Source organism: Mytilus trossulus, chromosome 8, assembly GCF_036588685.1.
Source record: "Mytilus trossulus isolate FHL-02 chromosome 8, PNRI_Mtr1.1.1.hap1, whole genome shotgun sequence".
NCBI lineage: Eukaryota > Metazoa > Mollusca > Bivalvia > Mytilida > Mytilidae > Mytilus > Mytilus trossulus.
The window spans coordinates 49,696,719-49,718,376 of NC_086380.1; the positions used below are offsets into that span (position 1 = coordinate 49,696,719).

The window sequence follows — 21,658 nt, forward strand, 5'->3', positions numbered from 1 at the left end:
TGAAATAAAAATGACAAGTATTTTATATCTAGTTTTAGTCATTATTTTTTTTTCATAAAAGGGGATCAAGATTAAAACACAAGCTAGGCCACAGGTCAAGTTTTTGCAATTTTAGTTTGATATATTTTTATTGTTATTCATATCAAATCATTTGTTATTAAATTGTCTTTAAGAATCTTGTTCTCGATTTTGACCAGGCTTTTTATATTTTTGTGAATTTTAGTTCAAAGTTGAAAATTTCACTTCAATATTTGTATACCAGGGTGACTTCCGGTCAACTTTTTGCCCTTTTATAGTAATATATATATATTTTTCTTTATGTCATATTATTTGTCATTTGAATGTCTTTAAGAATCAATTTACAGACTTTCACCGGGATTTTTTATTTTTTGGGGAATTTTAGTTCAAAGTTGAAAATTTGACTTCATCATTTATATACAAGGGTGACTTCCGGTCAACTTTTTGCCCTTTTATAGTAATATATATTTTTTTTCTTTATATCATATTATTTGTAGTTCAAATATCTTTAAGAATCAATTTACATACTTTGACCGGGTTATATGCTTTTTCGTGAATTTAAGTTTTAGTGTTAAAAAATGAGTTGCCAGAGTCACACTACGAAAGACCTCGGTCAACTTTTCGGTAAAAAAGCATATTCAAATATTTTTTTAATTTAATCTGAAAGCCTATTATAATAGCTTTCAGAATCACTTTTATTTATCGATTCAGCTTGAGCGGTTCCAGAGATATTACTTATAATACATCCATTTTTCACTTCCGCGTTTTCCACTTCCGCGTTTTAGACCTTCCCCAATCTAAGCTTTTCAAATTTTAATATGTTGATACTGATGACAAAATGGAGGTCAAATTTGATATTGACGATTTTCACTTTCACCATTCATCAGTAATGGTTCTTGTGATATTGCCAGGACACAAATAAATGTTAATGAATCCGGTTTGTTGTCGTTGTGACAGCCTCTTGTTTTAGTTTTCAGTCAATAACTGGTGTTTAAGGGGGTAGACCTTGGTTCAGGGAGACAACTCTTTAAGTCAGTTATACGTTTGTAAAAGTCAAGTTTCATCAATGTATTTTAAGCATTTACCTGAAACAGATTGGAAATAATCTATGTAACCTTGAAGCTTAGAATATATTTATGAAAATGGTTGACACAAACGTACTGATGATTTTAAGAGTTATGTCCCTTAACCAAGGTCTACCTCCTTAAGTGAATAAATCTCTCTGAAATTATACCACAAGTTTCGATACTACAAAGGGATGGTTATGAAGGGGGGAGGGTATGGTTCAAATCAGTAAGCAATTAGGGACAAAAAAGGGGGGAAATAAGGGTTTTTCTGTTTAAAGGACAATTAGAAAATTTAAAAGCAGTGAAGGGGGGGGTAATCCAATTAAAATCTAAAGAACACTGTTATATATATGTTTGATTACTTGATTACCTCCCTTACACTGCTTGAAAACTATGTATTAAGAAATAATGATTGTCATGAGATGTGTAGTTGTATATTTATTTTTAGAAGTTACCGTTAATTAACATTAATTTATATTTTAATATTTTATGATGTATCTAAATGAGTAGTTTTTGTTGCCAACTTCATTAGAAATTTGAATTTTTTAGGGGTGTAAATTTTTTCTCATTTCAGATTTCAGAAATTAAGGTGGTACCTAACACTACAGGGAGATAACTCTGTAAAGTCAGCTAAACGTTTAAATTACGTTGTGTTGTAAAAGGAGTATTAAGCTTCTCAATGATCAAAATAAGTGTTTGTCAAACTGCTATATAACCAGTGTATTTTTTCTGATTAAATGGTTGGTTCAGATTTTAAGAAATTTTTATATTTTTGTCAAAGGGTCAAAGTAAATACTGTATCAAAATTTGAAGGAAATTAAACGAGCCAAATAAATTTTAGTTAAGGTGTTGGGTACCACCTTAAATTTTTTTTTTTACAAATATTTTTTTTTAGGGGATTAATATTGAACAGCATAGTGTGTTACTCAATAGCAAAAAAAATAATTTAAGTTCATTAGACCACATTCATTCTGTGTCAGAAACCTATGATGTGTCAACTACTTGATCATAATCCAACTTCAGCGCTGTATCAAGCTTGAATGTTGTTTGAACTTTACATACTTGCCCCAACTGTTCAGGGTTCGACCACTGCGGTCGTATAAAGCTGCGCCCTGGGGGAGCATCTGGTTATAAGACAGATGAATTCAAAAATAGTGTTCACTCTCTACATTTATGCTTTTCCTTAGAAAATAGACATATTTTACTTTAAGTAAACTTGTTTTACCAAACTTTACTCCTATATTAAAATTTTATTTACAATGAATAACACAATTGCACAAAATAAGGGTTGATTAGATCTAACAAACCAAATTAAACAATAGAAATTCAGTTCTTGTAATTGTGAAATAATAAAACATTTCTAATTTTTTATTTATAATATACAAAATAATTCACTATTGTAACCTTCCATTCATAGTTGATTTTATATATTCATATGTTTCAGAAACTCATTTCAGGAAACAGTCTATACAAGGAAAGTGCCATTTCCTTCCATGTGAGCAACAAAAATAAACTGAGTTATCTCTCTTTGATAAAACACTTCTAATGGAAAATGCTTATCTTTTCACAATTTAAAAAGGTTCATACTTTATTTACAATAGCCAACCAATGAAATTGGTGAATGTTTTTAGACAGGTGAAGGTCATCAGATATTCATTATTTAGAGAAAATACATAGGTATTGGACTTGGATTTTTTTCCTGACATAGCTACCTAAAGCAGTGAATCAGTTGTGCTGGATTTTACAGTATGTGGAAAGCTATCGTTTTTGTTGTGCAGTCCTTATGTTTAGCGTGTTCAACCACAGGTATGAAACATACAATTTAAATTAACTTTTTGATTTTTTAGCGCTCGATAAAATTATGAGTAGTATGAATTCTTGCATTGAATAGTGCACTAGTATCCGTCAAATATCAAAATGTGCTAAAATGAAATTGTGCAGTCTTAAGGAAGACAAATCCAATATCGTAAATTCTTTATTCATACACAGAACCTCCGGGGAGGGTACAAAACTGAAAAGATACAAAATAAAACAAATTACCATGTTTGCAAAACAATGGCAAAGTGTTACCTAAAAAATTACAATTATGTCACTAACTGATAGCCATAACTTGTAAACCATAGAAAACTGCATGTGAATGATATAACAGTTACCTACATGTAGATAAACATTTATACAACCTTACAAGCAAAATATATCTTCATACACACAAACAATTATGATATAAAGCAATTCTAATCAATGTGAAGTAAAAAATGTAAAAACTGTACGTTCATTAAATGACACAAATGGCGTTCCATAGAAATATTTTCTTCAAACCAACTGAGTAACGCAGATTTAAAATAAAAAATTTAATCGGGCAAAGTCAGACCAGATAGGTTAATTATCTTAACTTATACATGAAAACTCAAAATAAGCAGTTAACGGGCGTTACAAGGATGTAAACAAATACCGGTCAAAATGCACACAATTCACCACTTCACACAAAAAATACAAAAATTACAGAAAGATCACTTATCCGGTGATCAGCAAAGTTCATAATACAAGTAATAAAAACTTACTCTGTGGTATCAGCACCATTATACACGAAATACAATGAATTTTCTGTCGTGAAACTTTCAAAGCACATTTGGCGGAAATAAAAAATCAATACATATTGACTAATAAAAAACCAAACAGTGCCGATACGTAAAACAATCCGGGAGTCAGCACACTCCCCTCCTGATTTCATAAGAAATCACTACATACATAATCAAGTTCAATTCATAAATACACAATAAATGAAAAATTCTAAAGTCCACACAGTATTATCTTTTGATAAACCCACATACATTATCAATAATGTTATTATCAAGATTACAGTGTTTATTCAGGCTCAACAAGCAAAACGATTTGAGATATTGGTCTCACATAAGTCACTGGTTGACCATCGCGAATGATTCGAAGTTCAACTTTACGAATTTTTCCATCCTCACTGGGGAAAACTCTTTGAACGATACCAGTTGGCCAGTAATTTCTTGCACAATTATTGTCTTTCATGAGTACTACTGTTCCAACTTTAACATTATGTTCTTCCGTTTGCCATTTAGGTCGTACTTGCAATGAATGTAAATATTCCTGTCGCCACTTTGTCCAGAATTGTTGAGCGAGAAATTGCACATACTTCCAATGATGTCTTATAGAGTCTTTTTTCTCAAAATCTGGAAATGGACAAATGTCGTCTGCTGTTTTTTGAGTGAGCAGAAGAGACGGAGTAAGCACACTTGGTGACTCAGAGTCATACGATACACATGTCAATGGTCGGTTGTTGACAATTGCAGTTACTTCTGCTAAAAAGGTGGTCAACATCTCATGAGTCAAGTCTTTGAAACGGTTTTCTAACAGCAATGAGTCCAATATTCTCCTAGACACTCCGATAAGTCGTTCCCATGCCCCACCGAAATGGGAGGCATGGGGCGGGTTAAACTGCCATGTAATTCGATTGTCGTTTAAAAAGTTCTGAACATTACGGTCTTCAACAAATTGAGCAATCATCGAAAGATCCTGGGTTGCCCCCACAAAGTTTGTACCTCTATCGGATCTCACTTGTCGAACTGGTCCTCTAAGTGCGATGAATCGACGCCAAGCATTTATGAACGAAGAGCTGCTCAGTTCCTCAATAACTTCCAGATGAATAGCTCTAGTAACCAGACAAGCAAATAACAGAGCCCAACGTTTTGATTGGGATACACCACCTCGTGTACGACGAAACGTAACTGGCCATGGGCCAAATGCATCAACCCCTACATACGAAAAGGGCGGACTTGGAGTTAACCTGTCTTTCGGCAAATCAGCCATCTGCTGAGTACAAAGTTTTCCTCGTAATTTCTTACACTGCACACACTTCCGTATGACTGAATTTATAAGACGTTTAACACCAACAATCCAATAGCCTGCATTTCTTATCGCTGCTTCTGTAAACGATCTACCTTGATGTGCAACCCTTACATGATAGTGGCATATGAGTAGAATTGCAATATGATGTCCTTTTGGAATAATAATAGGTTGTTTACATGAGTCACTTAGCTCGCTATGTTTGATACGTCCTCCTACTCTTAGAAGTCCATTTGAATCGAGAAACGGGTTTAAGGGTAGAAGTGAACTATTTCTTGGGAGACGTTTGTTGCATCCCATCAAAGAATCTATATCCTCTTGAAATTCTTCTTTTTGAACTTCCTTGACAATGAAACGTTCGGTTTCCAGTAGTTGTTCTACAACGTTCATGGTATTAGACTTTAATGTTTTTACTAATTTGTGGTGTTTAATTTTACTTCTAAGACAATTGATCGCTGACACGAGTTTTCTCCACTCAGAGTATCTGCCAAATCGAGAGGAGACTGATGCTAATGGCTTACTATCTACAGACGTAGTTTTGAATGTTTGTATTTCAGGTCTGACCTCTCGATCCAATTCAGGATCAACTAAATTATGATCTGTTTTCGAAGTAGAGTCAATTTCATGTAGAAGAAATGATGGTCCGCGAAACCATGTAGTATTTTGAAGGGTTGCTGCCTGTACGCTTCTTGTTGCGATATCGGCAGGATTCATTTCACTAGACACATAACACCACTGTCCTGGGTCGCTTGAAGCACGGATTCTACTTATCCTATTACAGACATAGACGTAAAACCGACGACTTGTGTTGTTGATATATCCAAGGACAACTTGACTATCCGTATAAAAATACATGTTTTTAGTTTCTATTTTCAGGTGTTCTTTGATGATGTCAGCCATTTCTACCGCAAGTACAGCGCCGCACAATTCTAAACGGGGTATAGTGTGCCCTGTGGATGGCGCAACCTTTGCCTTGCCCATTACAAAACTTATCTCTGTAGAATTCCCATCACTAAGTTTTAGGTATGCTACTGCACCAATTGCTTCTTTCGAGGCATCAGAAAAGATATGTATCTCGCGTAAAGTTGCTATGGCAAATGACACTGTGGTATACATACGAGGTATTCGCAAAGTTTCAAGACCTTTGAGTGAAGTTACCCATGCTTCCCACTGTTCCAGATACGAATCTGACAGAATGTCGTCCCAGTTAACTACACTAGATCCTATCATCTCTCGTAGTAACAACTTTCCACGAATTATCACAGGGGCTGCAAAACCAACCGGGTCGTAAATGCTGTTAATAGTGGAGAGTGCTCCACGTCGAGTAAATGGTTTCACATCTGGGGATATTTGAAATGTTATCTCGTCAGTTCCTATATCCCATGACACACCTAAGCTGCGCTGAGTGGGAAGTTCATCTGAACTTAAATCTAAATCCTTCAAACCTTTCGCTAGGTCGCCTGAGTCAAATTGTTCGAGAAGTTCTGTGCTATTTGACGTGATTTTGTGGAGACGCATCTTTCCACGATCCCATAAAGCTGACTGTGTTCGCTTGATAAGACTAACAGCTTCACTAATATTTTGACATGATATTAGTCCATCATCTACATAGAAATGATCGTTTACAAAATCTCTCACATCCTGATTTTCATTTTCGACAGTCTTACGGAAGCCGTAGGTTGCAATGGCAGGAGATGGGCGGTTCCCAAATACATGCACATTCATTCTAAAATCAGTAAGTGGTTTTGATAAATCATTCTGTTTATGCCACAAGAATCGTAAAAAGTCTCTATGGTCTTCACGTACTTTAAAATTGTAAAACATCTGTTCGACATCACATGTAATTGCAATCTTTTCCTTCCTGAAGTTGAGTAGGATTCCTAATAATTTATTGGTAAGATCAGGACCTTTCAATAACACATCATTGAGCGACTGGTTCTCAAATTTCGCACTACTGTCAAATACAAGGCGGATGCTATCAGGCTTACGTGGGTGGTAAACCCCAAAAATTGGTAAATACCAGTGTTCTTCTCCACTTTTAAGAGTAGGTACTTCCTCAGCATGATTGTTATCTATCATCCTTTGCATGAAATCGGTCACATGCTTTGCTTTTCTTTCATCTTTTGAGAGAGAATAGTCAAATGATTTGGCTCGTTTGAGTGCGAGACCATGATTGCTCTGTAAAGGTTGTCTGTTAACCTTAAAGGGCAGCGGAACTGTCCATTGACCGCTTTTATCTTGTTCAAAATTAGCATCCATAATGTCAAGAAAATCCTTGTCCTCAACTGCTAAGCCAACGTTTTCATCATACGGCGTCTTCGTAAATATGCCGTCTGATTTCAATTTCAATTCATACTCACAAGGCTTAAAAAATGTAGCTCTTCCATCTTCTAATACGTGTGTCTTGTTGACATGGACGATGTCAGGGTAATGCACTTTACCAAGGCATGTTTCTCCAAGTATCACCCATCCTAGTGGGAGTTTTTGCGCATACGGAAGTCCATCTTTCCCAATGCGATGATCTAACACATAATGCGAAGATATTAAATCTCTGCCGATCAAAAGTTCTATGCTAACATCGGACTGAATTGGCTGTATAAACTGAGCAATATCTTTCAAATGATCAAATTTTCTAGCTAACTCTTGTGACGGTATTTCGTGCCTGTTGTTCGGTATCTCTTGACATTCTATGATTTCAGGGAGTAACAGTTGATTTTCATGGTTGACACTCTCAACGATATAGTTCTTAGCTCGACGACCTGAGGAAGTAAATTGACCAGAGCAAGTCGTTAACACATATTCTGAGTCTTTACCGTTTTCTTCAAACTCATCGAAGAATTTTGCAGTGGCAAGTGACCTATTACTCTGATCATCTATTAAACAGTAAACCTGTCGTACATTGGTCGGGTTGTCTTTTGGGAAGACATTAACAAGTATGATTTTAGCACAAGATTTACTTGTTCCAATGTTCGTTCCGCATACCTGAGTACACTTATTTTCCACAGTTTCCTCCCCTCCGTGGGAATTACCGGTATCTGAAGAATCATGAGACTTTGACACGTCAATGTGTAATGCTGATGGATGTCGATTGCTTTTGCATACGATACATTTTACGGTTTCTGTACAATTTTTGCTCAAATGCTTTTTTGGTCCACAACACCGGTAGCAAAGTCCATTTTTCTTTAGAAAGTCTTTTCTCTCAGAAATGGGTTTCAAACGGAATCCACGACACATATTTAGGGTATGGTTTGTTCCATGAATTGGACAAGATAATGATTCAACTGGGTGACTATCCAGATTTTGACGAGATGACGAGTTAATTTTTGGACCATTATGAAGGTCCTCTGATTGCGTTATCCTGGCAGACACATGAACTGGTCCAGTTTTACGGGGCCTCTGTTGACTGTTTGGTTCTATAAAAGGCTCATATTGAAAACTAGGATCGTTCCTAAGTTTTGCCATGTTGGAGATGAAATTGGCGAAAACACTGAATGGAGGATACATGACGTTATTCCTTGTTTTATATCTGTTAGCTTCCTGAGTCCATTTTTCTTGTAAGTTATAAGGAAGTTTTAACACAATTTGATTGACTCCTGATGATGAGTTGAAGTGTGAAAATACTGAATGATAACGTACACTATTCATGATAGAACTTATCTCCTCTACAATATCTGACAGGTCGAAAAGTGGTCGGTAGTCCTTAGTTGTTATTTTAGTAAACGATGCAATTTTACGTTTGATGGTATCCTCCACCAATTCTGGTCGACCAAATCGATCCTCGAGTCTTTCCCATATACGATCGCGACATTTCTCTGGATTGTCAGCATTAGCAGAGCGAATTCTAAGAGCTTGTTTGGACGATGTCGGTCCAAGCCATTTCACTAAGAGGTCCACTTCCTCTGCTGCTGTAAGCCTTAACTCATGGGCTATGTTTTCGAACATTGATTTCCATGCAATGTACATATCAGGTTGATCATCATACTTTGTCAGACGTGAAAACACGAGTTCCTTTCTAACCATGAATCGTGAAAATTCATCACACATGTTTACTTCTTTTGTAGATGGAATGAAGACAGGCGCTTCTGCATTCAAAGTCTTATCGTGATTTGTTTCTTGTACAGTGTCGATAAATTTACCATAATGCACATTTTGAACGTTCTTCTTAGTTAGATCTGGTCCGGTTTTTATCATTTGACCTGACTTGACAACATTGGTAGTTTGAACAGGTTTGATATCTTGAATAATTTTGTTGACTTTGTTGTTGTTACAATCATCGTGAGTTGCATGCACGTCAGCAACTGTTTGAATAATTGTCACGTCATTGAGTTTGCTGTCAGTATGGAGTATTTTATCTTTTCCACTTAAACGTTCATAAGAATCTTGAATTACAAATTGTTCAGTTCTATCAAACACAAAATCATCATTGACATCAGAATTCTCTGTTGAACTGTCCTCGCTACTGCCTTGCAATGCCTCCTGAATAGTTCGAACCTTTGACTCTGCCTCGTCAACCTCACGTTCCCTCACAAGCTTTTCCAAGTTTGCATCGAGAGCAGCTTTTTGACGTGTTAGCTCTTGCTCTTGTTCAGTATATTTTAACCGCACCTTTGCAGCTTCCAACTTTACTTGTTCCTTTACGAGCATTTCTGATGCATGTGAAGTGAACGATTCTAGTGAACTTCGCTTTGTTTTAGTACTATGATAATCTAAATCAGACTTCTTCGAAACACGATGAGACTTGACACTACTTTTTCTTTCTATTTTGACTGTTGGACTAGATTTTACACTGTCTTGCTTCACTAACTTCATAGTTGATGCTAATTGAGGATTCGATTTAACACTATTTTTCTTTTCCTTTTTGCTGACATTTGGATTATGTAAATGTTTGTCAATAATAGCAATGAAATTGTCAACTTTACTTTTCAATGATTGCACTATAACATGGTGACCAGACTCTTCCTGACTGCTCTCTTTAGTGCGTGTACCTTGAAGAAACAGTATGAAGTGAGTAGACTCCTGTGTGAAGGCATTAAATCTGTCTATAACATCCTGACGAATTTGCTTCACTTGTTGTTGATCAGGCAAGTTGTTAACATCTATACTGAATATATATGAATCGATGACCCGTTTAAGTTTCCGTAGTTTGTCTAAATATTTTTCTGTCTGTAATTTGTATTGTTCTTGGCCTTTTGGGTTCAATTTCCTTTCTCGTTGAAAAGCCATTAAAGATCCTGGATCTGAACTCATGACTGGTTGTCTAGCTGATTGTTGCAGATTTTGTACTGTGCAGTCTTAAGGAAGACAAATCCAATATCGTAAATTCTTTATTCATACACAGAACCTCCGGGGAGGGTACAAAACTGAAAAGATACAAAATAAAACAAATTACCATGTTTGCAAAACAATGGCAAAGTGTTACCTAAAAAATTACAATTATGTCACTAACTGATAGCCATAACTTGTAAACCATAGAAAACTGCATGTGAATGATATAACAGTTACCTACATGTAGATAAACATTTATACAACCTTACAAGCAAAATATATCTTCATACACACAAACAATTATGATATAAAGCAATTCTAATCAATGTGAAGTAAAAAATGTAAAAACTGTACGTTCATTAAATGACACAAATGGCGTTCCATAGAAATATTTTCTTCAAACCAACTGAGTAACGCAGATTTAAAATAAAAAATTTAATCGGGCAAAGTCAGACCAGATAGGTTAATTATCTTAACTTATACATGAAAACTCAAAATAAGCAGTTAACGGGCGTTACAAGGATGTAAACAAATACCGGTCAAAATGCACACAATTCACCACTTCACACAAAAAATACAAAAATTACAGAAAGATCACTTATCCGGTGATCAGCAAAGTTCATAATACAAGTAATAAAAACTTACTCTGTGGTATCAGCACCATTATACACGAAATACAATGAATTTTCTGTCGTGAAACTTTCAAAGCACATTTGGCGGAAATAAAAAATCAATACATATTGACTAATAAAAAACCAAACAGTGCCGATACGTAAAACAATCCGGGAGTCAGCACAGAAATAATGTTCTAAAACCTCTCCTGCATGTTTGGGGATCTGTTTGTGAAATATTTAACCTGTTAACAATAAAAAAATAAAGGAGTAGGTCCGGTAAGGGTCAATTTTGGCCTCAAATTTCAGGTTCATCGAACGATAGTTTTTTGATACTTTTTAAACACTTAATTGTCTATTTAATTTGATTCAATTAGTTGAAGTGAAAGATTTTAACTGATTTAGTCATTAAAAACGTTCCGATTCAAGCTTAAATATGAAAAATCTATCAAATATGCAAAAAAACGGCACTTTTCAGATGTTTTTTGTCAAAAATGAAAGAGGCCGCATCCGTGTTCATTCTCAACCTTTATATATGTTATGTATTATCATTCAATACAACTTACATTTCATTATAGCATGACTTAATGATGTGAGAATCCAATATATGTGCATTGTACTGTCAAAAACTGCCCATATTTATGTAGCAGAAGCATTCTTCTTTCCAATAAATTACTAAAATTTTACATTTTAACAATTTTGTAAAACTGCTATATATTTGGGGCCAAAAAGGGGTCTTACTGAACCTACTCCTTTTAAAAGTATATTATACATTTATTTCCCGTGCCTGAGGGAGATATGTAGATTTTTCGAAAGTGAACAGATCTTCATATCTCCCTTAGCCAAGGGAAAGGAATGTTTTATTTCACTGCCTGTACTTATGAACATAAGATATTTACTCACATAATTGTTTTCTTATCCGTTTGTTTTTTATAACTAAACTCAACATAAGCAATGATAATCAGTAGCGAAAAAAAGTAAATTATTTATTCTTTTCTGTTTGTATTTAGATCAGAGATAATTTGCAAAAAACCAAATTACAGTACTATCTTTTAAAAAACATTAACCGCGGGTAACGTCGCACAAGGCAATCCCGACGGCCAGAGTGGAATATGATACTCAGATGGGAATATGAAATTTAGTTTGACGTCACGTGGGATAGTTTCAACCAATCAAATGTTAATTTCGCTATCAAATTCAACATGCAGGGGAATAATACAAGTTTTCTATGATTACTGTTTACGTTTATATCCGTAGATATGGATATTTTAACACACTGAAGTATCCAAGTAGACACCCTTAGGCGAAGCCGAAAGGTGTACAGGGTACTACTGAAGTGTGAGAAAATACCCCTAATTACGGATATGAACATAGATGACAATTTATTCCCGGTCTTAATCCGAATATGCCGACTTTTTAAAAATTCTAGCACAATGCGTAATGTGAAAGCCCCGTTTTTTTTCTTTCATTAATTGTTGACATATTTTGTACGGGGTGTAAGGTTCTTACTACGTTTAATATAACCCTACAGGTAGTCAATTGTAAGAGGTTTTAATTCGGGTGACAGAGAACCTGTAATTAATCAAATTTGGCAGTCAATATTTCGAGTGTTTTGTCATAGACGGCGTGACGTCAACGTTGTTCATTTGCATAGCAAGGTCAGTAGTCCCGTTCATTGACAACGTTGCAGCAAAATGCCAGGTGTAATGGATAGCAACTCCCGGTATATGGGTTTGCACCACCCCGGGATATGGGTATGTTAACGACATGCGTAAGCCAATAAAAACTAAAGAAATATACTAGGCCAGTGATAACAGTTATTATTACTAGTAATATTACTATTTGAAAACTTAAGCTGCATTCACAAGCTTCACCCTTAACCACAAGACCACCAGCCCGGACTTGTTAAATTCGTCTCTACAAGCCAACAGAATCCAACTAAAATTTTCGTAAAATTGAGCTTCGGATTCAAAAGTTTATCGGGAAGACTGCATTCTATGGCACGCCGTTATTATATTTATTCAATTTCGCGATATCTTATTTAGTTAAATAAGATATCTAATAAACTAATTGAGATATCTTAATAACAAAATGAGATATCTTATATATTAATTGAGATATCTGATTTATTAAATAAGATATCTTATATATTAAATAAGATATCTTATTAAAATGTTTATAAATAGTTATCAAAAGTACCAGGATTATAATTTTATACGCCAGACGCGCGTTTCGTCTACATAAGACTCATCAGTGACACTCAGATCAAAATCGTTTAAAAGCCAAACAAATACAAAGTTAAAGAGCATTGGGGACCCAAAATTCCAAAAAAGTTGTGCCAAATACGGCTGGGGTAAGAAAATCCTTAGTTTTTCGAAAAATTCAAAGTTTTGTAAGTTTTGTAAACAGAAAATTTATAAAAATGACCATATAATTGATATTCATGTCAACACCGAAGTGCTGACTACTGGGCTGGTGATACCCTCGGGGACGAAACGTCCACCAGCAGTGGCATCGACCCAGTGGTGTAAATAGTTATCAAAAGTACCAGTATAAAGATATCTTATTAAAATGTTTATAAAGATATCTTATTAAATATATAAGATATCTTATTAAATATATAAGATATCTTATTAAATATATAAGATATCTTATTAAATGTATAAGATATCTTATTTAAGATATAAGATATCTTATTTAAGATATAAGATATCTTATTAACCAAATAAGATATCTTATTAACCAAAAAAGGTATCTTTTATATAGTTAATAATAGAGATATCTTATTTACTTAACATTGAAAAGTTGGTTATTTATCAATTTTAATCCCTGCTGAATCATGTTATAAAAATGAACGACAACAGAAGACTCGGAAAACGACTAGAAAGCACATTTGAAGAACATTTTTCATTCATTTGTCAGAAATTGACAATGTAAATTCAATTCTTTTAAGGGTGTTTTAGTCCCAACAAATTTGTTAAAAGTGAATATTATTTCTATCTGTATGTTAAAAGAAATGACTGGGTGTCAAATTATAACAAAAGCAAAAAATATCTGTCAAACTCTGACAAATGAAGGAAAAGTGTCCATCAATGAAATTAGCAAAATACAAAAATCCATTTGTTTCTTTTGTGAATTTTTTCGCATAAATCTGTTTAAATTCATATGTGTGGTAAGCCATTAGTGTCATCAAATCTGTCCACATGTCTGTCAAAAAATGGCTTTGGAACCACATTTTGTATTTGTTTAATTGCCCATTATTAGACAGTTAGAATGGGAATTCGTTTTCTTTTTGTAAATAAAAATAACTTTGTTTTTGTTTTTCTTTCGATTTGCCAAAAAGCTAGTAGAAAATAGGTCAACAAACATTTTGTAAGGTACACGTAGTTATTGGTGCACTTTGAACACATGTGAAAAGGGAAGATGTCACATGCTGTCATGACACACATTCATGTATTAAAATGTCATCATTTTTTTTACTTTTAGACTTTTAATATATTTAAAACCAAATAATAGTTAATGGCATCTAAAAGTTTGACCTTTGAAAGCGATTTACTTTTATCCAGATGTCAGTTCAGTTGCGGTGTCTGTGAGCAAAATATTTGTGCCATGACAGCATTTTTATGTTCTATTTTTTTATCACAGTTAATTGTTACACGTTTTGGGGTTTGTTATTCATTAATCGGGGTTAATACCTTTTTTGAGGATCTTCTTCAAAAGTCCAACTTGTTAGATCGATTCCTTCTAATGCACATGTCCCAAGTTCTGCAACATCTCAAGCTTGGCCATGGTCGTTGTAGCCATGGTTTTACATTTGTTTATCAAAAGAAGGAGACATTTATTTGTTTCGTCAAGTAGAAGAGAAAAAATAAATTGGAAGAGACATTTCATTGTTGAGAGTTTGTGTCATTATGTATTAACGGTCATAAAAAGTAAAATTTTTAAAATATTTATTTTCTTTCATTTTTAGTATTAAACTGTTTTATTGATAAACATTTTATGTTAAAAAACAAAGTTTTGTTTTGAATTACATATTCAGATAGTCTAATAAGGTTGAAGGATTTTAGACATTATAACATGAACAAAGAATAACTTTGTCGAACTTTCATTTAATTTTAAAACTGCTTAGGAAGATGTGGCCTGATTCCAAACGAGACAAATCTCCACAATAGACCAAATGATGTAGAAAAAGTTAACAAATTTAGAACACCTTAGGGCCTTCAACAATGAGCAAAACCCATTCGCACTGTGAACTATAAAAGGCCCTGAAATTACTATGTAAAACAATTCAAACGAGAAATCTAAGGTCCTAGGTCCGTGTAACACTTATCAATTCAAAGTTTTAAAAAGTTTTGAAATTTAAGATTTTTGAAATTTTGATCAAAGTTTTAAAATATCAAAATTTCAAATTGTGTAAAAGTTTTGAAGTTTTGAAATTTTGACCAAATCATTAAAATATTAAAATTCTAAATATCGTTTATAAATTTGAAAGTTTAGGAATTTGATCAAACTTTTAAAATACTAAACTTAACGTGCAATTTTGATTATTTCACTTTTTGAAAGTTTGATTTTTTAGATATTTGATAAAAATATCAAAAATAGAAAAGGGGCGAAAAGAGGGGTACCTGTAAACACTGATGTAAACACGGCTCTGATAACAATCAGTCTTAGTTATAAATAAATAGCACGAAATATATCAAATAATTTTAATTACAAAAAAAATAATGAAAAGAAGAAGCCGGGTTTCTTTTATGAAACATATTAGACATCACATGGGATAACAGTATCCTGAAATTTTAAGGTTGTGCATTTATCAAAAAAATAAATAATTAAACCTATCTAAACCGGAATCAAAAAAGTTGATTTAAATCTCTTATATAAGGCTAGCGTTTGACATAAATAATTCAGAGCTTTTTGGTGTTCCCAGTGCTCAACATTTAAAAGTATCAGTGAAAAATGCCCAACTCGCAGTAAACCAAATAGTATTATTCGTCTGATGAAGGTAGATCCAGAAAAAGCGCTTCACTCGCATGCAACTTTAAACGTTTTCTTTTCTCTCTTTTTTATCGATTGCATGGCGATAATATATTGCCTTTGATGATTTATTTCCAAGTTCCAGTATCAAGAAATGATACGGAAGGAATATTTACTTTTCTACATTGGCTAGAGGTATTAGGGGGGGGGGGGGGGGGGTGAGATCTCACAAACATGTTTAAACCCGACGCATTTTTGCGCCTGTCCCAAGTCAAGGGCATCTGACCTTTGTTAGTTTTGTATTATTTAAATTTTTGTTTCTTGTGTACAATGTGAAAATTAATATGGCGTTCATTATCACTGAACTAGTATATATTTGTTAAGGGGCCAACTGAATGACGCCTCCGGGTGCGGGAATTTCTCGCTACATTTAAGACCTTTTGGTGATCTTCTGCTGTTGGTTTTTTTTTCTTTGGTCGGGTTGTTGCCTCTTTAACACATTCCCCATTTCCATTCTCAATTTTATTAATGCACAGCATTGTGCTAAGCGTGCTTCAGCTGACCCCTAGACAAAAAAGTGTACTGGTTCAGTGATTATAGACGTCATACTAGGCTCCGAAATATAACAATGAACTAAATTAAAATCATACAAGACTTAAAAGGACAGAGGCTCCTGAATTCAGACAGGTGCACACATGCAGCGGGGTTAAACATGTTTCGTGAGAATACAACTCTCCCCTATACCTCTAGCCAATAAATAATGAAAAACACATAGTAATACGAACCGTAAAACACACTTGAAAAGGAAATACATCTCCTATGTCAGAATAGGAAACAAAAGAATATAATCAAAATGACAATGATCATAATAAATAAAAAAAAATGACTACTATATATAAGGCTAGCAGTTACTGCCATACGCCAGCTGAAGACCTCAATCAAACTAATTGAACGGTTTTATATGTCTTCATTATGCACACTTTCTCCCTGTTGCATTTATTGGTAATTTGTTCCGGAACATTCATGAAATATTTGTCACTGGCAACAAAAAATCGATACTTTACAATAGGTGGTTTACATACAAATTACGAAGAAACGTAGGATTCAACTGCCTAGGGCAAAATAGCCCTTATAGATAGATTTTGATATGTTTTAACTTCACTTTGGCCAAAACCTCTTCAATTGTTTCTGTTCTTATTTTTCTTGACTTTCAACTTTTAGTTTCAGCGTTCCGAAGGTGAATATACTTAAAATTCAGCGTTTTACAATGTATTGGTTTTTCGAGAGCAACATCGGTGTATTGCAAAAAACGGAAAAATCCATCATGCAGCTGAGAGTGTGGCTTCTCTTCTGACTGGATGTACATGTGTTCTTTTAGTTTGCTCAAAGTCAATTGTCGTACGATAACTTAAAAATGCTCAAATAACAAAATGCAAATACGGAACAATAATATTCCTTAATACAAAAAAAAATCTCTTTTCTTTTATTTACTATTCAAAAACAGTGGTTGATTTAGGACCCATAATGGAGCTACGTATATGATAACCAGCCAAAACGTTGTCTATAAGGGAGCAACCATTTAACTTTAAAAGTGGGGTGTGGTTGTTTTGTGGAAGCGCTAAGTTTTTCATCGCTATTAGTCAGTTTATCTGAATCAAAATTTAACACTATAAGGCATTGAGAAAATTTAGATTAAGATTTTTTCTTCTGTCCTCTGCTTGCACAGACTATTATTTTTTCATCAAATTGGGGATCAGAATATTTTAATGTACCATAATCGAAGCCCCTCGTGGAAGTATCAAAGTAAAGAAAAGGTGACTATATAATATATTGGATTTCCCAAAAGATTACCATTTATCGCTTATACAAACTTATGAAATGAATTTTCAATTTTTTAAAATGCCGACTTTATTTGCCTTTTTAACTTAATTTGATTCGAGCGTAACAGATAAGTCTTTTGTAGACGAAACGCGCATCTGGCTCAAAAACCGGCAAAAATTATATCCTTGTATTCATCTATGATGAGTTAATGTAGATATTTTTGTAACAGTATTTTGTCTACAGTCTACTAATATTTGATCTTAGTACTCTTATTTTCAGCGTAAATAAGATATATATATATATCAAAAACCTCCCACATTGTAGAATAGCACAGCCTTATAATTGGGACACAATGCATTCAGTATTCCTACCGTACCAAAAGAAAATATTAACTAAAATCATTGATACAAGTCAATATATACTGAACGACTTTAGAAACTCAACATTCATTTTGTTGATTTTTTTTACAAAATCTTTTTTGATTCGCTTACAACTACTTTTCATGCTTATCATGCTTCTTTCATCTTACAAAAAATATTGGTCCCATGAAAGATTGTTTCAGTTTTTTTGCTTTATGAAACATTTCTTTCAATCCTTTGCCTTACTTACTTTTTTTTAAATGTTGCATCTCCATTTTGACAAGTCTGAGAAATAAAAATAAACAAAGAACTGAATTAGCCCTTAAGAATACTGCAAACATTAAAACATAAATGTGCTGCAACCATACCGTATGACTTCAGAAACTCGATCTACTCTCCTTCCGACAACGATACAAGAAGACAAGATTTGTTGCTGGCCATCAATGAACAGATCAACGTTTAGTGGCAATGAAACAACAACAGAATTTGATTATGCAACGTCATTTGCCAATCGTGTTTACGGCCGCAACGTCAACTGCTAACTAAATTGCCGAGTGACATTGAGTACAGATTCATGCTATAAATGTTTCCCATGAACTGCATTGCCAAATAATTGACAGAAGATAAACCTGTAAAGCCCTCGAGTTCCAACCGCATACTAAATAATTGCCAAAACCAGTTAATGGGTTGAACAAATGCAAAATCAGGAGGTGTAAAACAGAACCCCAAAAATGTCAGACAGAATTTGTTGACCTTTCTGACAATCATTTTGTCGTTAGTAAGAGGCAGTCATCGCTTTTGACGTTTACACATTCATTCAAAAATAACACAAACATAATCTAGTGTTGCGTTTCTAAAGTCGTTCAGTATAGTTATGATCTTCATACAACCGATAAAAATGAGAATCTAACGTTAAAAGTTTCGACCAACGCGCTTTTCTGGATCAACCTTCTTAGGGAACGCCGAAAGCTGAATAATTATGGCAAACAACTTACAAATCAAAAGAGATAAATCACCGTGTATTGAGCATTTTTATTGCATAGAGTTTAGTTGAAAATATATATATACAAATGTACACCGTTAGTTTTCTCGTTTGAATTGTTTTACATTGTCTTATCAAGACCTTTTATAGCTGACTATGCGGTAAGGGCTTTGCTCATTGTTGAAGGCCGTACGGTGACCTATATTTGATAATGTTTTTGTCATTTTGGTATTTTGTGGATATTTGTCTCATTGGCAATCATGCCACATCTTCTTTTTTTATATGCTCAACCTAACCATACTATTTGACTCACTGCGAGTTGTTCAGTTTTTACTGTTACTCCTGTTTCTCCTAAAATATGGGTGCTAGAAAACCCAGCAAGTAAAATGGCCAATATCAGAGCCGTACGTCTTGTTTTGAAATGCATTCTCTTCTTTTGAGAAATATTAATTTTGTCATCCAATTTTTCACCGCTTTCAACTGACTGTCTGTGATTTTATTTCATACATGAGTATCAGTATGTTTTTAATTCATATTGTTTCGTTTCGTTCCGCTTTTATTTGGTTTCGCTTTTTGCAGGTACCCCTCTTTTCGCCCCTTTTCTACTCTTGATATTTTAATCAAGAATTTAAAAAATCAAACTTTCAAAAAGTGAAATAATCAAAATTGCACGTAAGGTTTAGTATTTTAAAAGTTTGATCAAATTCCTAAAATATCAAATTTAAAACGATATTAAGAATTTTAATATTTTAATAATTTGTTTAAAATTTCAAAATTTCAAAACATTTACACGATTTGAAAATTTGATATTTTAAAACTTTTATCAAAATTTCAAAAATCTAAAATTTCAAAACTTTTTAAAACTTTGAATTGATAAGTGTTACACGGACCGTCCTACTTTATGTATTCAAAATAATTCAATTAACGAAACTCACATGATATTCAGCAACAAACGCCAACCCCTGAATTATAACCTCAGGCAAAGTTGATCCTATATAAATTTTGCTATTTTAGGTCATTTTTGTCAATGACATATAGTTCTAAAACTATTTAGGTTATTATACATTCTTGGCCTTCGAGTACTCGGTTTTGAGCGATACCTGATGAAGGTAATTCCAGAAAAGCGCATGCATTTTATTACGTGTTGTTTTCATATTTAACAAGCCCCAGTGTAATTAGCTTTGAAGTAGCTGTTAGGATTTTCTTATTAGGATAATCACTTCCTGGAATGAGTTGTTCAGTCAGACTAATTTGGCAATCATGCTATATGGTAGACAAATATTGGCAACCCAGTCTAAATAACGGGTAACAAATCTGTTTTATGCCATACATATTCATATTCATTGATAACACCTACATGTACATGACCTAGAGTTATCTTGGCGATATTTCATTGAAAAATCAAAGAATACCTTAAAATACTGCCTAAGTATAGAATTTACTTTTGATAAAAGTAATATGAAGAACTTAATGGTAGGGTTGTTTGTTATTCTGTTTAAATTTATTTTTAGCATGTTATATACTTTTTTTTATGTAGCGAACTCCTTTAAAAACTTAGTTAATAATATTGTCCATTACTAAATAAATGAATGGAATTCTTGGTGTACTTGATTAAATTGTATATGCTGAATCTCACTTTTTAAAATTTGAATAATGAACCATAATAAGACTAAGGTAAAAGTCCGATCACATTTTTTTCAGTTCTTTAACCAAATTCATTCTGTGTCAGCAATCTATGCAGTTACCAATTGTTAATCTCAATCCTAATCACTAGATATGTATGAAACTTTAATGAAGTGTCCATACTTGTTTCAACTGTTCAGGTTTCGATCGCTGCGGTAGTATCAAGCTACGGCCAGTGAAGCATTTTATTTCAGACTGTTGAAATCACCCACAGATAACTTCTTGGCATTAAACGAACTAGTATTGTTTCATCGTTTATACTTAACATGAAATTTCATTCCAATTTAAAAAAGATCCTTTAAAAACAAATGAAATGAGGCAGTGTAATGACTTTTCTGATTAACAACGTCTAATTTCTCAGCAATATGCTAATATAGTTTTGAATTTGACGAGGAAATAAAAACCAGAAGTTTCTCAAATAAATACTTATACACTTGTGATTCTGGATTCATTTACGGGATGTGTTCATCAAATGACAGTAAATAATCATATTTTTGATTCAGCGATGCTGGATCTATGTGATCACTTCGGATTTGCAAAATTCCAAGTTAAAGACATGTCATGTAAATAATTATGTGTTTCTATACACTATTTTAATCACCAACTGCCAACTTTTGATATGTTATTTGTCCTTAAATAAGGAAAAACTTGAGAGAACAACTTCTTAATTTTATATATACACTTGCATATAGTTCCTTTTTCAATGAATGATATTATTGATACAATACCAGTATGATGGACAGCTGCCACGATTTTCATACTATTACACTCAAAGGTGTAAGTATTAATTGGATTAAACTCCACTCAAATGCAGTTTTAATTGACCACAGTTATATTATATATTCCATGACAGTTGATACTAGCATTTAGGTCAATAATTTGTGTACTCAATTTATTATACATCTAACTGAATACACAAAATCCTGACCTCAATAATTGTAAAATCAGTGTCATAATCATATGCCATATGGTAATAATTAAGGTATATTTAAGTTACAATTATCA

General features: G+C 33.6%; 2 protein-coding genes across 4 annotated transcripts in view; one reads left to right on the plus strand and one right to left on the minus strand.

The window, feature by feature from the left end:
* The window catches only part of LOC134681093 (uncharacterized), a 280,458-nt gene that overhangs the window by 190,726 nt on the left and 68,074 nt on the right, over positions 1 to 21,658 (plus strand). The window contains exon 1 of one of the 2 annotated variants that reach the window (XM_063540514.1): positions 2,674 to 2,891. The exons of the other annotated variant lie outside the window; for it this stretch is intronic. Within the exon in view, the coding sequence (XP_063396584.1) occupies positions 2,834 to 2,891 (58 nt within the window). The 5' untranslated portion in view covers positions 2,674 to 2,833. Of the gene's footprint in view, positions 1 to 2,673; positions 2,892 to 21,658 lie in introns of those variants that run through there. 2 annotated transcript variants of the gene reach the window in all.
* On the minus strand, positions 3,019 to 11,013 carry LOC134681092 (uncharacterized). 2 transcript variants are annotated; one of them, XR_010100567.1, is made up of 2 exons: positions 3,647 to 11,013; positions 3,019 to 3,096 (listed from the first exon to the last, which is right to left on the minus strand). XR_010100567.1 is itself a non-coding variant. In XM_063540512.1 (2 exons), the coding sequence occupies exon 2, from the start codon at positions 10,203 to 10,205 to the stop codon at positions 3,951 to 3,953; it is 6,255 nt and encodes a 2,084-aa protein (XP_063396582.1). In that variant the 5' UTR covers positions 10,206 to 10,318; positions 10,869 to 11,013; the 3' UTR covers positions 3,032 to 3,950. The 2 variants fall into 2 exon arrangements, 1 of the variants encoding a protein (XP_063396582.1); XM_063540512.1 differs by having other exon boundaries at positions 3,032 to 10,318; positions 10,869 to 11,013.

Excerpts from the sequence above, each read along its gene's own strand:
- LOC134681092 (XM_063540512.1), bottom strand. The coding sequence starts at position 10,205 with ATGAGTTCAGATCCAGGATCTTTAATGGCTTTTCAACGAGAAAGGAAA.